The 16,198-nt window shown below is 40.1% G+C and overlaps 1 protein-coding gene across 4 annotated transcripts in view; it reads right to left on the bottom strand.

Moving 5' to 3' along the window:
* The window catches only part of VPS45 (vacuolar protein sorting 45 homolog (S. cerevisiae)), an 85,172-nt gene that overhangs the window by 34,939 nt on the left and 34,035 nt on the right, over window positions 1-16,198 (bottom strand). For 3 of the 4 annotated variants that reach the window (XM_011973639.1, XM_011973637.1, XM_011973638.1), the window contains one exon: window positions 2,246-2,377. In XM_011973639.1, the coding sequence (XP_011829029.1) occupies window positions 2,246-2,377 (132 nt within the window). Of the gene's footprint in view, window positions 1-2,245; window positions 2,378-14,005; window positions 14,236-16,198 lie in introns of all 4 variants that reach the window. The other variant, XR_001005328.1, reaches the window with a different exon arrangement.

The following is a 16,198-nucleotide window of genomic DNA, read 5'->3' on the forward strand; positions in this document are numbered from 1 at the left end:
ATTTTAAAAATTATTATTATTATTTTTTTATTATACTTTAAGTTCTAGGGTACATGTGCACAATGTGCAGGTTTGTTACATATGTATACATGTGCCATGTTGGTGTGCTGCACCCATTAACTCGTCATTTACATTAGGTACATCTCTTAATGCTATCCCTTCCGCCTCCCACCACCCTACGACAGGCTCCGGTGTGTGATGTTCCCTACCCTGTGTGCAAGTATTCTCATTGTTCAATTCCCACCTATGAGTGAGAACATGTGGTGTTTGGTTTTCTGTCCTTGCGATAGTTTGCTCAGAATGATGGTTTCCAGCTTCATCCATGTCCCTACAAAGGACATGAACTCATCCTTTTTTATGGCTGCATAGTATTCCATAGTGTAGATGTGCCACATTAAAAAAAATTATTAAGAAAAAAAAGGAATACTCCAATTGTGGAATGGGCACAGAATATGAACTAGCAATTCACAAAAGAAATACATAAATGGCCAGTGAGTTCTGGACACTAACAAAGAGGTTAGTAATTGGCCCAAGTTCACAAAAATAGTATGAGGGAAATCAGGATTCAAACCCAAGAAATCTTATCCAATAAATATTTGTTTAATGAACGAATGATTATATATTCAACACTAGAAGATGTTTACATCAGACTGCAAAATGAAAGTTAAAAGGCAGAATGTATGATGAGATCCCTTTCTGCCCACACAGTCACACAAACATCTATACAGGCTTAGAAAAAAGGCCTGAAAACACTAAAATGTAACAAGTGGTTAGATTATGGAAACTTTGTACTTTCTGAATTAAAAAAATTCAGAATATGCATATATTAATTCCATAATAAAGGAGAAAAGTTACATTAAAAACCAAATAATCCTACAAAATAAAAAAGCATATAAATACTTTTAATGACTCCAAATTATCTATGTATACATGGCTCAGCATAGATCGCTCAGGGTCACCAATCTTTAGATTCAACAATCATGTCATGGTTCTCCAGTCTTTTCCTCTTCTACCTTTAGCTGCCAAATTAATCTTCCTTAAACACTGTGGCTTTCTTGTAATCACTGCTTTCAATAATTCCCCATTTTCTATGTAAAAAAGTATAAATTCCCAAGTCTGGCACTCAAGGCCTTCCACAATGATGGCATTCAATCATCTTTTCACTTTATTACACACATTCCAGCTAGTTGACTATTTGCTGTTCTTTGTGTATGTATGTTGCCTACAGCTTTCTTTTTTTTTTTTTTTTTTGAGATGGAGTCTTGCTCTGTCGCCCAGGCTGGAGTGCAGTGGCCGGATCTCAGCTCACTGCAAGCTCCGCCTCCCGGGTTCACGCCATTCTCCTGCCTCAGCCTCCCGAGTAGCTGGGACTACAGGCACCTGCCACCTCGCCCGGCTAGTTTTTTGTATTTTTTTAGTAGAGACGGGGTTTCACCGTGTTAGCCAGGATGGTCTCGATCTCCTGACCTCGTGATCCGCCCGTCTCCACCTCCCAAAGTGCTGGGATTACAGGCTTGAGCCATCTCGCCCGTTGCCTACAGCTTTTATAACTTGTTCATGTGGTTAACTGAACCTAGAATGTGCTCTCCCTCCATATGTCCTTTTCACCCAAGGCTCAGCTAATATACTATCTTCTATGTGAAACATTTGCTAATTTCCCTTAGTCACTCTGAGAATCCTTGGCCCTTTCATCTGCCTCTCTGGGCACATATTTTCTTATTTTTAAATCTTTCCTAATAGATAATAACTTGAGGTAGGATCTTTAGATTATTCATCTTTGTATTCTTACTGAATACTTGCTAAGTGAATAAAGTTAATCAACAAAATAGAAAAACTCCCAGACTTCAATACCATTAAGAAAGTCTAAGCTGTGGCTATTAGGTTTCTCCTTCTTTAAAAAAAAAACAAAAAAAACCAATTTTTAATTTTTCCCCCTTCCTTATGAAGTAGGTCCAAGGGTTTCTCCTTTTTTGAACACACAGGAAATACAAATTGTTAACAGTGTAAGATGGTTCTTACTTTCTAGGTCTTTGACCAAATAAAGAGATTTATGAACTTAATGAACTTAACTACTATAGATCCTTTGTTTCACAAATTCTTAAATTATTCTGGAGCTGCAAACACCAGAGAATTTCAGTCTACAGCAGTTTGGTTAGTATTGACCAAATTTTTCCAACATAAAGGGAATTTAAGCTTTATCCTCTGGGAAGGAGGACACAGCTGTAGAATGAATGTTCTCCTTTACCTTTTCGTGTTGTGCACCGTGGTGCCTCCCAGGACAATCCTCACTCCAGGAGTGGTGCGGTTCAGGTTATAAACTGTTAGAGCCTCTTCATAGGTGGCTCCTCCAATTACAAACACAATGATATCCTGAGGTCTGCAATAATGAAGAATGAGATAATATCACAGGATAAGAAAAAAAAAAAAAAAAAGACTGTGACTTATATACACAGAGTTTTAATTTCTAAACCTTTTTTTTTGGTGGAGGAAGCAGAATTAAAGCAGAATAGAATAAAAGGTTTAAAAAAAGTTTTAATTATCTGAAATTGGCAGGAAACAGAGCAGGAAATGCTGAATAGTGATTTGCTTTCTGTTTATGAGCGGATGTCTTATAATTTCTGTGCTGTGGATTTCAGAATAGCACAATAGTGTTTGCTGGAACCAAATGTAGAAATATTCTTTTATATTCAAGAGGGTGCAGAGTGCTTTACCGTCACATGATATCAATACAGCAGTATTTTATGTTTGTATGCTTGTATTAATACTACACATCTCCTTTCATGTATAAGCCTTTTGTCAAATACTTAGTACAGTGCTATTACAATGGCCTCTGTCCAAGGACCTCAAAACATTTTTGAAAGAACTGGCATATTCGCATGTCCCCAAAACATGGGAACTAGAAACATTTAGTATTTTGAGTATAAAAAAAAGAATGGGACACATAAATTAATGGTGCTTCTAGGAACTCCATCTTTTCTTGAAATATTTTTTCTGAATCCTTTGATAAACCAAGAAAAAGAAACCCAAAAAAACCATGAGTGTAGCTGATACTGGACATGTGAACACAGCTCAGTCACTAGCTTTACTTGAGTAGCACTGTGTTGTTTTACTGTTTCCTGTTTCAATCCTTATCAAAATGGCTTCATAGCAAAATGAATGTTCCTCCTATCAGCTCCTTCTGTAGATATCACCAAGAAGGAGATCAAATTATTTTCAAAATCACTAATGTTTGTCCTGTTTTTCTTTTCTCATGCTATCAAAAGAAGATAAAATTAATCCTACTAGGCAAATAATTTTGTTAAATCACTCATTGGACACTAAAACTACATCAAGCAGAAGCATCCATTTTGAATGTTATTGCACAAAACTAACCAGAAACATCTTTAATCAAGGAATATACATGCTTGTGTATAAATCTTGAAAAAAACCCTAACCCTACATTTCCTTCCTGCTTGTCTCTCTCTCTCTTTCTAAAATACCTTGAAGGAATTAACTAAGAGAGTATTTGTTCTTGTGGGACTTCACTGAAACAGAATCAGCTATTGTGGCTATTTTTAAATGTTCAGATAGTCTCTAAATTGCAGAGATTCCCCAGTAAAAGTTATACAAGCCCAAGCACGGTGGCTCATGCCTGTATGCATTTTGGGAGGCCAAGGTGGGTGGATCATTTGGCGTCAGGAGTTCGAGACCAGCCTGGCCAACATGGTGAAACCGTCTCTATTAGAAATACAAAATTAGCCGGGTGTAGTGGCAGGTGCCTGTAATCCCAGCTACTCGGGAGGCTGAGGCAGGAGAACTGCTTGAATCTGGGAGGTGAAGGTTGCAGTGAGCCAAGATCGTGCCACCATACTCCAGCCTGGGCAACAGAGTGAGATTCCATATTCAAAAACAAACAAACACACCCCAAAAAAACCTCCCTCCATAAAACAGTTATACAAGCTACCAATGATGAAGAGGTTGTTATGGTAAAGTGTCAATTATGATAAGGGTCCCCAAACCCAGGCTGAGGACCAATACCAGTCCGTGGTCTGTTAGGAACTTGTGGGGGCACAGCAGGAGGTGAGCAGCGGGTATTCAGGCCTGAGCTCTGCCTGCTCTTAGATCAGTGGAGGCATTAGATTCTCATAGGAGTGGAAATCCTACTGTGAACTACGCATGGGAGGGATCTAGGTTGCGAGCTCCTTATGAAACTATTGCCTGATGATAGGTGAGGTAGAACAGTTTTATATTACTTGACTTGTCAGCAACATATGACTGAGGTGATCACTTGCTCCTCCTGGATACACCTTCTTCAACTGGTTTCCAGAAAATTTCATACTTGATTTTTTCCCTTGCTACTTTTCAGTATCCTTTGATGGTCCCACTTCATCTCTGTGACCTCTTAATGGTGGAATACTCAGAGCCCAGACATCGGTCCTCCTTTCTTCTTAACCTAAACTCATTCCCTCCATCTGCTCCATTTAGTATAGTGGCCACTTGTCACTTATGGCTATTTAAATTTAAATTAACCAAAATAAAATTAAATATTTAATTCCCCAGTAGCACTAGACACATTTCAAGTGCTCAACAGCGACACTGACAAGTGGTTACATTACTAATTACCAGAGAAACAGCACATTTCCTTCCCTTGATAAGCACACCCAGTTTTTTGGTTGTAAATACATCTATCTGCTGATGGCTCCCAAATCTCCATCTCCAGCCCAGACCTTTCTTCTAAACTCCAGACTTAAATATCTGTCTACTTGACATTTCCATTTGGATGTTTAATTATTTCTCAACTCAACATGTTTTAAATCCCCAATCTTCCCTAAGCCTGTTCTACCTATAGCTTTCCCTATCTTACTTGATGGTCACTTTAGCCTTCTAGTTGCTTGGGCCAAAAACTCTGGACTCATCCTAACTCTTCCTTTGGGGCAGAAGTGAAGTTGGGGACATAGTGAGAGAAAGAGGGAGAAGCATAAGCCAGCTCACAGAAGACCTCAAATCTCACAGGTCATGGGGGAATCACTGAAAGGTTTTCACAGGTTATCAGGATCAAATTTGCTTTTTATTTTGAGATGGAGTCTCTCTCTGCCACCCAGGCTGGAGTGCAGTGGTGCGATCTTAGTTCACTGCAACCCCCGCCTCCTGGGTTCAAGCGATTCTCCTGCCTCAGCCTCCCAAGTAGCTGGGAATACAGGCACTTGCCACCACGCCAGACTAATTTTTGTATTTTTTAGTAGAGACAGGATTACACCATGTTGGCCAGGCTGGGGATCTTGAACTCCTGACCTCAGGTGATCCGCCCACCTTGGCCTCCCAAAGTGCTAGGATTACAGGTGTGAGCCACCGTGCCCAGCCAAATTTGCTTTTTTGAAGGATAGTTTTGGCAGCCGTGCAAGAATGAATTGGGTGTAACTGTTGGGAAAAGTTGGAGAATAAAAGGTTAGTGTGAGACTTCTGGGAAGATATGATGAAACCTAGAACTAAATACATCCTAGAAAGGGTAAAGAGGAGGTAGTGGATGTCCAGTCACAAAAAATACATATTCTTCAGTATTTGGTCAATGACTTAATGTGGAGGATAGGGGTAAAGGGGGAGTCCATAACTGTTTTCTGGTTTTGGTAACTAGGTGTAGTGGCTTAGATTTGAGAAAAAGGACATTTACTGAGCATAAGACACAAACACGTTGTGTTTTAGATACCTGTGGAATATTTTAATGGAGATGCCCACTAGACATCTGCATATGCAGGTCTAGTGCTTTCCCTGAATATGTGGTAGCTAAAGCCATGGGAATAGATGAGTTTTATCTAGGGAGATCATGTAGGATGAGAAGAGAACCAAAAGACAGATTTTTTTGGTGAGTCCTTAACAACCACAATACAAGTAAAAAGAGTAGCCAGCATTAGCAACTGAGAAGGACATTTTCAGAAAGGTAGGAGGAGAACCAGAAGGGAAAGGTTGAGGGCCAACTGAGTCTTAAGAAGAAAAGAATGGTTAATAGTGTGAAATGATGCAGTGGGGAAAGTAAGGTGAGAATTGAGAGTCCCCTGGATTTACTAATGTGATTTTGCAAGAAATGTTTTAGTGTGTTGTAGTGGAGTAAGAGTTGACAAACAGAAGACAGTAACTGTGGACTTCTTTATCCAAGAAACTTGGCTATGAAGGGAAGGACATAACTTACAGGAAAATCTAGGACTAAAGGCTTTAAATTTATTATTTAACAAAAGAAAATTAGTATGATTATAACCTGTGGAAAAGAAGTCGGCAGAGAAGAGGCTGAAAATAATGGGGTGATGGGGAGAAGAGAGCGAGAGCCAGAGCGAGAGAGCAAGAGAGAGAAAGAAAATAACAAAGGCTTCAGAAGAGCTGGTAGGAAGGTAAAACCAGAGTGGTGGCATCTGACTTTCTGACTGGTATAAGATGATATCTCAGTGTGGTTTTCATTTGCATTTCTCTGATGATCAGTAATGCTGAGCATTTTTTCAAGTGTTTTTTGGCCACTTGTAATTCTTTTGAGAAATGTCTTTTCATGTCCTTTGCCCAGTTTTTAATGGGGTTTTTTTTTTTTAAATTAAGTTCCTTGTAGGATGTGGATATTAGTCCTTTGTTGGAGGCATTATTTGTAGGTTGTCTGTTTATTCTGTTGGTTATTTCTTTTGCTGTGCAGAAGCCCTTTAGTTTAATTAAGTCCTATTTGTCTACTTTTGTTTTTGTTGCATGTGCTTTTGGGATCTTTTTCATAAATTCTTTGCCTAGGCCAATGTCCAGAGATTTTTTTTCCTAGATTTTCATCTAGGACTTTTATAGTTTCAGGTCTTACATTTAGGCCTTTAATCTATCTTGAGTTAATTTTTGTATATGGTTAAGAGATAGGGGTCCAATTTCATTTTTCTGCATATGGCTGGCCAATTTTCCCAGCACAATTTATCGAATGGGGTGTCCTTCCCCCATTGTTTATTTTTGTCAACTTTATTGAAGATCAGTTGGTTGTAGGTATGTGGCTTTATTTCTGGGTTCTCTATTCTGTTCCATTGATCTATGTGTCTGTTTTTGTACCAGTACCATGCTTTTTTAGTTACTGTAGCCTTATAGTATAATTTGAAGTCAGGCAATGTCACTCTGGATTTGTTTTTTGCTTAAAGCACCTTGGCTATTCAGGCTTTCTTCTGGTTCCATATCAACTTTAGGATTCTAATTCTGTGAAGAATGATGTTGGTAAATTGATAGGAATTGTGTTGAATCTGTAGATTGCACTGGGTAATATGATCATTTTAATATTGATTCTTCCAATCCATGAGCATGGGATGTTTTTCCATTTGTTTGTGTCATCTATGATTTCTTTCATCAATGTTAAGTACTCCTTGTAGAGGTCTTTCACCTCCTTGGTTAAATATATTCCTAAGTATTTTGTGTATGTGTCTATTGTAAATGGGACTGCGCTCTTACTTTGATTCTCGGCTTGAATGTTACTGGTGCATAAAAATGTTACTCATTTTTGTATATTGATTTTGTATCCAGAGACTTTAATGAAGTCACTTATCAAGTCTAGGGATCTTCTAGAGGGATCTTTAGGGTTTTCTAAGTATATAATCATACTGAATGTGAACAGAGATAATTTGACTTCCTCTTTTCCAATTTGGATGTCTTACATTTCTATTGCCTGACTGCTCTAGGTAGGGCTTTTAGTATGTTGAATAGGACCAGTGAGAGTGGACATCCTCATCTTGTTCCAGTTCTTAGGGAAAATGCTTCCAACTTTTCCCCATTCAGTATGATGTTAGCTGTGGGTTTGTCATATATGGCTCTTACTATTTTGGTTTATTAAAAAGTCAAAAAACAACAGACGTTGGCATGGATGCGGAGAAAAGGGAATGCTCATATACTGTTAAAATTTATATTCAACCTCTGTGGAAAACATTATAGAGCTAGCTCAAAGAACTAAAAATAGAACTAGCAATCAAGCTACAGGGAGGGGAGCAAATGCACAGGGTACGTCCTTGCTCATGTCCCCTCTTCCTCCTTAAAAACAACAACAAAAAAGGCTGGGCCTGGTGGCTTATGCTTGTAATCCCAGCACTGTGGGAGGCCAAGGCAGGTGGATCGCTTGAGCCAAGGAGCTCAAGATCCACTTGGGCAACATTGTGAGACCCCCAGCTCTGCAAAAAAATTTTTTTAAAATTAGCCCAGTTTGGTGGCATTCCCCTATAGTCTCAGCTACTTGGCGAGGCCAGGGGCAGGTAGATGGTGCTGAGATGTGAGGATCACTTGAGCCTGGGAAGTCGAGGTTGCAGTGAGCTGTGACTGTGCCACTGCACTCCATCCAGCCTGGGCAACAGAACGAGATGCTGTCTCAAGAAAGGAAAAACAAAAAACAAAAACAACTTACCATTCGACCCAGAAATCCCACTACTGGGTATCTACCCAAAGGAAAGGAAATCATTATATAAAAAAAGACACATGCACTCATGTTTATTCCAGCACTATATACAATAGCAAAGCTACGGAACCAACTTAAGTATCCACCAGCAGTGGACTGGATAAAGAAAATGTGGTATATATACACCATGGAATACTAAGCAGGCATAAAAAAGAATGATATCATGTCCTTTGCAGCAACATGGATGGAGCAAGAGGCCATTATCCTAAGTGAAATAACTCTGAAGCAGAAAAATCAAATATAGCATGTTCTCACTTATAAATGGGAGTTAAACACGGCAGGTACACATGGACAAAAGGATGAAGAGAAGAGACTATGGAGGACTCCAAAAAAGGGGAGGGAGGAAAGAAGAAGACTGAAAAATTACCCAGATAGTTACAGACTATGTAAAAAGCAGGAAGATAAGAGGCAGTTAAAGTGTTCAAAAACAATAAAATACTCAAGGCTGAAAGGACATTATATTCACCAAAAAAATGAAAAATGTAGGAAAGTAATATATATATTTGCTCAAGATAAATTGCCTAATGGATTACTCAAATAAATACATTTTATTTACTTAAGTAAATAAATGAATTGCACAGATTATTTTATTAAGAAGAAGGGAGGGAATCTTTCTCTTGCAGGGGTACAGTGACCATCTTGGTGACTAATGGGAAGAATCAGACAGTTAACACCTTTGTTTTGAGCTCCTGATCTGATAAGTCAATTTAAAAAGCGGTTGAGCAGACAAATGACAGCATCGTGGAAAATGATGTTGCTTCTCCATAGCTATCCTCTGACCATCACCTGCCTGGAGAATGTATCTGTCTCTCATGGAAAAGAAAGACAAGAACTGGGAAGGAACAAATTCAAGTGGGTTTTAGCATAGCAAGAGAACACTGTCCTTCAGTCTGATCATTTCAGGGTGGCAGGGTATTTTTGTACTACTGGAGAGGAAAGAAAATGTCATGGGTGGTAAATTGTGGGTGTAGGTTATATAAATGTAAGGACAAAACCTAGATACAGGGATAGGCTCTTAGAGCTTGGCTCAATTGTATACCTCACAAAGATGACTATGTCACATTAGGTTATGAAAACATTAATAAATGTTTTCCTGAGCCTCCTCCTACTACTTATTCAAGCTGACTTAAGGAAGAACATCTATGAAAAACAATGTTTAAATACCCCTGACATTTTTCCTTTTCATTCCTTTTCCCAGTGAATTTTAAAAGTAGATGTTCTGATGAAGCCAATGGTAAAACATACAGCAAATCTTTTGCATATGATGGTTGAAGCTAAGTGGAATACACAAGTTCAATTCTTTGTATGCATCTTCCTGTGCTCTGTAATTCACCATAGCAACCAAAGCATTAATTAATGCAGACAGCAAACATTAGAAAACAGCAGCTAGCTCATGCTGTATAGAGATATACAAGGATAATCAAGGGTAATATCTTATTTTGTTAAAAAATAAAAAAATTAATATATAGGATTTCTGGAAATCATTATTTCTTTCAAAAATTTTTATCTTAAGTTTGGGGGTACATGTGAAAGTTTGTTACATAAGCACATGTCATGGCGGTTTGTCATACATATTATTACATCACCCAGTTATTAAACTCAGGACCCAATAGTTATCTTTTCTGTTCCTCTCCCTCCTTTCACCTTTCCTGCTCAAGTAGACCCCAGTGTCTGCTGTTTCCTTCTTTGTGTTCCTTAGTTCTTATCATTTAGCTCCAACTTGCAAGTGAGAACATGCAGTATTTGGTTTTCTCTTCCTGCGTTAGTTTGCTAAGGGTGATAGCCTCCAGCTCCATCCATATTCCCACAAAAGGCATAATCTCATTTTTTTAATGGCTGCCTAATATTCCATGGTGTATATGCACATTTTCTTTATCCAGTCTGTCATTGGTGGGCATTTAGGTTGATTCCATGTCTTAGCTATTGTGCACAGTGCTGCAATGAACATTCGTGTGCATGTGTCTTTTTTTTTTTTTTTTTGAGACAGAGTTTCGCTCAGTGCCCAGGCTGGAATACAATGGTACAATCTTGGCTCACTGCAACCTCTGTCTCCCAGGTTCAAGCAGTTCTCCTGTCTCAGCCTCCCAAGCAGCTGAGATTACAGGCCTGCACCACTATGCCCCCGCTAATTCTGTATTTTTAGTAGAGACGAGGTTTCATTACGTTGGTCAGGCTGGTCTTAAACTCCTGACCTCAGGTGATCCACCCACTTTGGCCTCCCAAAGTGCTGAGATTACAGGCATGAGCCACCCCACCTGGCCATGCATGTGTCTTTTTTTTTTTTTTTTTTTTTGAGAGGAAGTCTCACTCTGTCACCTAGGCTGGAGTGCAGTGGAGTGATCTTGGCTCATCACAATCTCCGCCTCCCGGGTTCAAGTAATTCTGCTGCCTCAGCCTCCCAAGTAGCTCGGATTACAGGCAGCTGCCATCATGCCTGGCTAATTGTTTTTATTTTTAGTAGAGACCAGGTTTCACCATGTTGGCCAGGCTGGTTTCAAACTACTGACCTCAGGTGATCCACCTGCCTCAGCCTCCCAAAGTGCTGGGATTACAGGCGTGAGTCACCGCATCCAGCTGCATGTGTCTTTATGGTAGAATTTGAGTTATATTCCTCTGGTATATACCCAGTAATGGGATTGCTGGGTCAAATGGTAGTTGTGTTTTTAAATCTTTGAGGAACTGCCATACTGCTTTCCACAATGGTTGAACTAATTTACACACCCACCAACAGGGTATAAGGGTTCTCTTTTCTCTGCAACCTCGCCAGGATCTGTTATTTTTGACTTTCTTTTTTTTTTTTTTTCCCCGAGGTAGAGTCTTGCTCTGTCGCCCAGAGCTGGAGTGAAATGGTGTAATCTCGGCTCACTGCAACCTCCGCTTCCCAGGTTCAAGACATTCTCCTGCCTCAGCCTCCCGAGTAGCTGGGATTACAGGCACACGCCACCAGGCCTGGCTAATTTTTGTATTTTTAGTAGAGAAGGGGTTTCACCATGTTGCCCGGGCTGGTCTCGAACTCCTGACCTTGTGATCTGCCCACCTTGGCCTCCCAAATTGCTGGGATTACAGGCATGCTCCACCACACCCAGCCTATTTTTTGACTTTTTAATGACAGCCATTCTGACTGGTGTGAGATGGTATCTCACCATGGTTTTGATTTGCATTTCTCTAATGATCAGTGATATTGAGCTTTTTTTCATAGGCTTGTTGGCTGCATGTATGTCTTCTTTTGAGAAGCAGCTGTTCATGTCCTTTGCCCACTTTTTTTTTTTTTTTTTCGTGACAGGGTTTCACTCTTGTTGCCCAGGCTGGAGTGCAATGGCACAATCTTGGCTCATGGCAACCTCCACCTCCCAGGTTCAAGCGACTCTCCTGCCTCAGCCTTCCGTGGCACGATTACAGGTGCCAGCCACCACTCCTGGCTAATTTTTTGTATTTTTAGCAGAAATGGGGTTTCACCATGTTGGCTAGGCTGGTCTCGAATTCCTGACCTTAGGTGATCCACCTGCCTTGGCCTCCCACATTTTAATGGGGTTGTTTTTCTCTTGTAAATTTGTTTAAGTTCTTTATAGATGCTGGATATTAGACCTTTCTCAGATGCATAGTTTGCAAATATTTTCTCCCATTCTGTAGACTGTCTGTTTATTCTGTTGATAGTTTCTTTAGCTGTGCAATAGCTCTTGTTTAATTAGATCCCATTTGTCAATTTTTGCTTTTGTTGTGATTGCTTTTGGCATCTTTGACATGAAATCTTAACCTGTTCCTAGGTCCAGAATGGTATTACCTAGTTTGTCTTCCAGGGTTTTTATAGTTTTGGGTTTTACGTTTGTCTTTAATCCATCTTGAGTTGAAATTTTTGAATATGGTATAAGGAAGGGGTCCAGCTTCAGTCTTTTGCATATGGCTAGTCAGTTATCCCAGCACCATTTATTGAATGAGTCTTTTCCCCATTGCTTGTTTTTGTCAGCCTTGTCAAAGATCAGATGGTTGTAGATGTGACGCCTTACTTCTGGGCTCTCTATTTTGTTCCACTGGTCTGTGTGCCTGTTTTTATACCCATACCATGCTGTTTTGGTCACTGTAGCCTTGTAGTACAGTTGGAAGTTGGGTAATGTGATTCTTCTAGCTTTGTTCTTTTTGCTTAGGATTGCCTTGGCTATGTGGGCTCTTTTTTGGTTCCACATGAATTTTAAAATAATTTTTTCTAGTTCTGTGAAGAATGTTGGTAGTTAGATAGGAATAGCATTGAATCTGTAAACTGTTTTGGGCAGTATAGCCATTTTAATGATATTGATTCTTCCTATCCATGAGCATGGGATGTTTTTCCATTTGTTTGTGGCTTCTCTGATTTCTTTGAACAGTGTTTTATAATTCTCACTGTAGAGCTCTTTCACTTCCCTGTTTAGCTGTATTCCTAGGTATTTTATTTTTTTGGTGGCAGTTGTGAATGGGATTGCCTTTCTGATTTGGCTTTCAGCTTGGCTGTTGTTGCTGTATAGGAATGCTAGTGATTTTTGTACATTGACTTGTATCCTGCAACTTTGCAGAAGTTGTTTATCAGCTGAAGGAGCTTTGGAGCTGAGACTATGGGGTTTTCTAGATATAGAATCATGTCGTCTAAAAACAGATAGTTTGACTTCCTATCTTCCTACTTGGATGCACTTTATTTCTTTCTCTTGCCTGATTGCCCTCACTAGGACTTCCAATACTTTGTTGAATAGAAGTGGCGAGAGAGGGCATCCTTGTCTTGTGCTGGTTTTCAAGGGGAATGTTTCCAGCTTTTGCCCATTCAGTATGATGTTGGTTGTGGGTTTGTCATAGAAGGCTTTTTTTTTTTTTGAGACGGAGTCTTGCTCTGTCCCCCAGGCTGGAGTGCAGTGGCTCGATCTTGGGTCACTGCAAGCTTCGCCTCCCAGGTTCATGCCATTCTCCTGTCTTGGCCTCCCCAGTAGCTGGGACTACAGCCACCCACCACCATACCTGGCTAATTTTTTGTATTTTTAGTAGAGACAGGGTTTCACCATGTTAGCCAGGATGGGCTTTATCTCCTGACCTCGTCGTGATCCACTCGCCTCAGCCTCCCAGAGTGTTGGGAATAGATGGCTCTTATTATTTTGAGGCATGTTCCTTCAATACCAAGTTTGTCGAGAGTTTTTTTTTTTTTTTTCTTTTTATGGAGTCTCACCCTGTTGCCCAGGCTGGAGTGCAGTGGCGCAGTCTTGGCTCACTACAACCTCTGCCTCCGGGGTTCAGGCGATTTTCCTGCCTCAGCCTCCCGAGTAGCTGGGACCACAGGCGCCTGCCACCGCACCTGCCACCACATCCGGCTAATTTTTGTATTTTTTTAGTAGAGATGCAGTTTTACTACATTGGCCTTGAACTCCTGACCTTGTGATCTGCCCACCTCAGCCTCCCAAAGTGCTGGGATTACAGGCATGAGCCACATTGCCCGCCTTACTGAGAATTTTTAACATTATTTTTATATGTGGTTAAGTTAGGTGGAAACACAAACTTTCAAAAGGCAACATTTTATCTATTTTGTGGAGCATTACACTTATGGCTAAAATTGTAATTTTTGAACATATTTACAAATGATACGGTTCTTATGAGCATTTACTACAAAAAAAAGGTCAATGGAAAAGGACTGCTGCTTCACAGAAACAAAAAATAAGCTGTAGTGACAAGATTCTACTACATTTGTGTAAACATGAAAAGTACTTCCTTTTTGAATTGACTGATTCTGGAATGCATGATCATATAGCTCCATTTCCTCACCAAATGAAAAAGTTGCTTGCCTTTATCAGAGACAAGAGGCAATTCTAGAGTGAGAAAAAAAAATTAGCTTGAAAAACAGGGTATGCAAGAATCCCATCTGCAGAATGATCAAATCCAATTTGTGGATATAGCTATACTGCCAAACAGCTTAAACACTAATTTAACAGCTAGGGCTAAAAAAATTTTCACCAGTGTTTTCGTTTTGCAAAGTTGTGTTCTTGCCACATTTCCTTTGATATTTTCTATTATTATAGCAACAATAAAACCTAGAGTTTCTATTATGATGAGACAAATAATAATAAATATCACTATAATCAAGGACTCTTTTCAATACAATACATGGCCAAGAAAGTGGCTAGAGCTGATAGTGTGGCCAAGTGAATGCAGAGCCAGAAAGTTTTATAGGAGGATTGTTTATGAACTTTAAAAGTCTAAATTTTCTATAGCATCAATTAAATTTATTCTCTGGTTTAAATTTTCCAACTATAAATATTGGCATATCAACTAGAAGAGATGCCTATAGAATTTATTGAACATCTACTATTTGTAAATCACTGTGTTAAATGTTGTGAAAACCCTGAAGATTAACAAAACGTAGTATTTACTTCAAGATTACAATACCTAATGCAATAACTAGTGAGAAGGATAGATATGTAACTAACTAACTACTGTCTCAATATCCAGAGGTAACGACTATTAACAACTTCTTGATTATTGTTTCAGAAATAGTTACTGTAGGCAGGGCATGGTGGCTCATGCCAGTAATCCAAGCACTTTGGGAGGCTGAGGCAGGCAGATTGCTTGAGTTCAGGAGTTTGAGACAAGCCTAGGCAACGTGGCAAAACCTTGTCTCTATAAAAATGCAAAAATTAGCTAGGTACTGTGGCATGTGTCTGTAGTCCCAGCTACTTACGAGAACAAGGTGGGATGGCTTGAGCCCAAAAGGCGGAGTTTGCAGTAAGCTGAAATCATGCCACTGCTCTCCAGTCTGCACTACAGAGCCAGACCCTGTCTCAAAACAAACAAAAAAGAGAGTTACTGTATTTATACATATATGTGCTTGTAAAAATATATTATGTATATAAAATATACATACATATGTATAGTCAAGCACATATTTATACACATGTACACTTTTTTTGTTTTGTTTTGTTTTGAGACGGAGTCTTGCTCTATCACCCAGGCTGGTGTGTAATGGCACAATCTCGGCTCACTGCAATCTCCACCTCCCTGGTTCAAGTGATTCTCCTCACTCAGCCTCCCGAGTAGCTGGGACTACAGGTGCATGCCACCATGCCTGGCTAATTTTTGCATTTTTAGTAGAGATGGGGTTTCACCATGTTGGCCAGGCCGGTCTCGAACTCCTGACTTCAAATAATAGCCCACCTCGGCCTCCCAAAGTGCTGGGATTACAGGCATGAGCCACTGCACCCAGGATTCTACAGTTTTTTTACCCAAAAGAAATGTTATGGCTGGGCACAGTGGCTCACACCTGCAATCCCAGCACTTTGGGAGGTCGAGGTGGGTGGATCATGAGGTCAGGAGTTTGAGACCAGCCTGACCAACATGGTAAGACTCCATCTCTACTAAGCTACTCAGGAGGCTGAGGCAGGAGAATCTTGAACCCAGGAGGCTGGGATTGCGGTGAGCCAAGATGGTACCACTCCAGCCTGGGCGACAGAGCAAGACTCTGTCTCAAAAAAAAAGAAAAGAAATGTTATAACATTCTGCTTTTCTATCCAATATATCTTAGAAAGCTTTGCATATCACCCATGAAGAGTTATGTCATTAAAAAAAAAAGAGGCTTGGCGCAGTGGCTCAAGCCTGTAATCCCAGCACTTTGGGAGGCTGAGACGGGAGGATCATGAGGTCAGGAGATCGAGACCACCCTGGCTAACACAGTGAAACCTTGTCTCTACTAAAAAATACAAAAAACTAGCCGGGCGAGGTGGCAGGCGCCTGTAGTCCCAGCTACTCGGGAGGCTGAGGCAGGAGAATGGCGTAAAC

The sequence above is a fragment of the Mandrillus leucophaeus genome, unplaced genomic scaffold, assembly GCF_000951045.1.
Source record: "Mandrillus leucophaeus isolate KB7577 unplaced genomic scaffold, Mleu.le_1.0 Scaffold139, whole genome shotgun sequence".
NCBI classification, from domain to species: Eukaryota; Metazoa; Chordata; class Mammalia; order Primates; family Cercopithecidae; genus Mandrillus; species Mandrillus leucophaeus.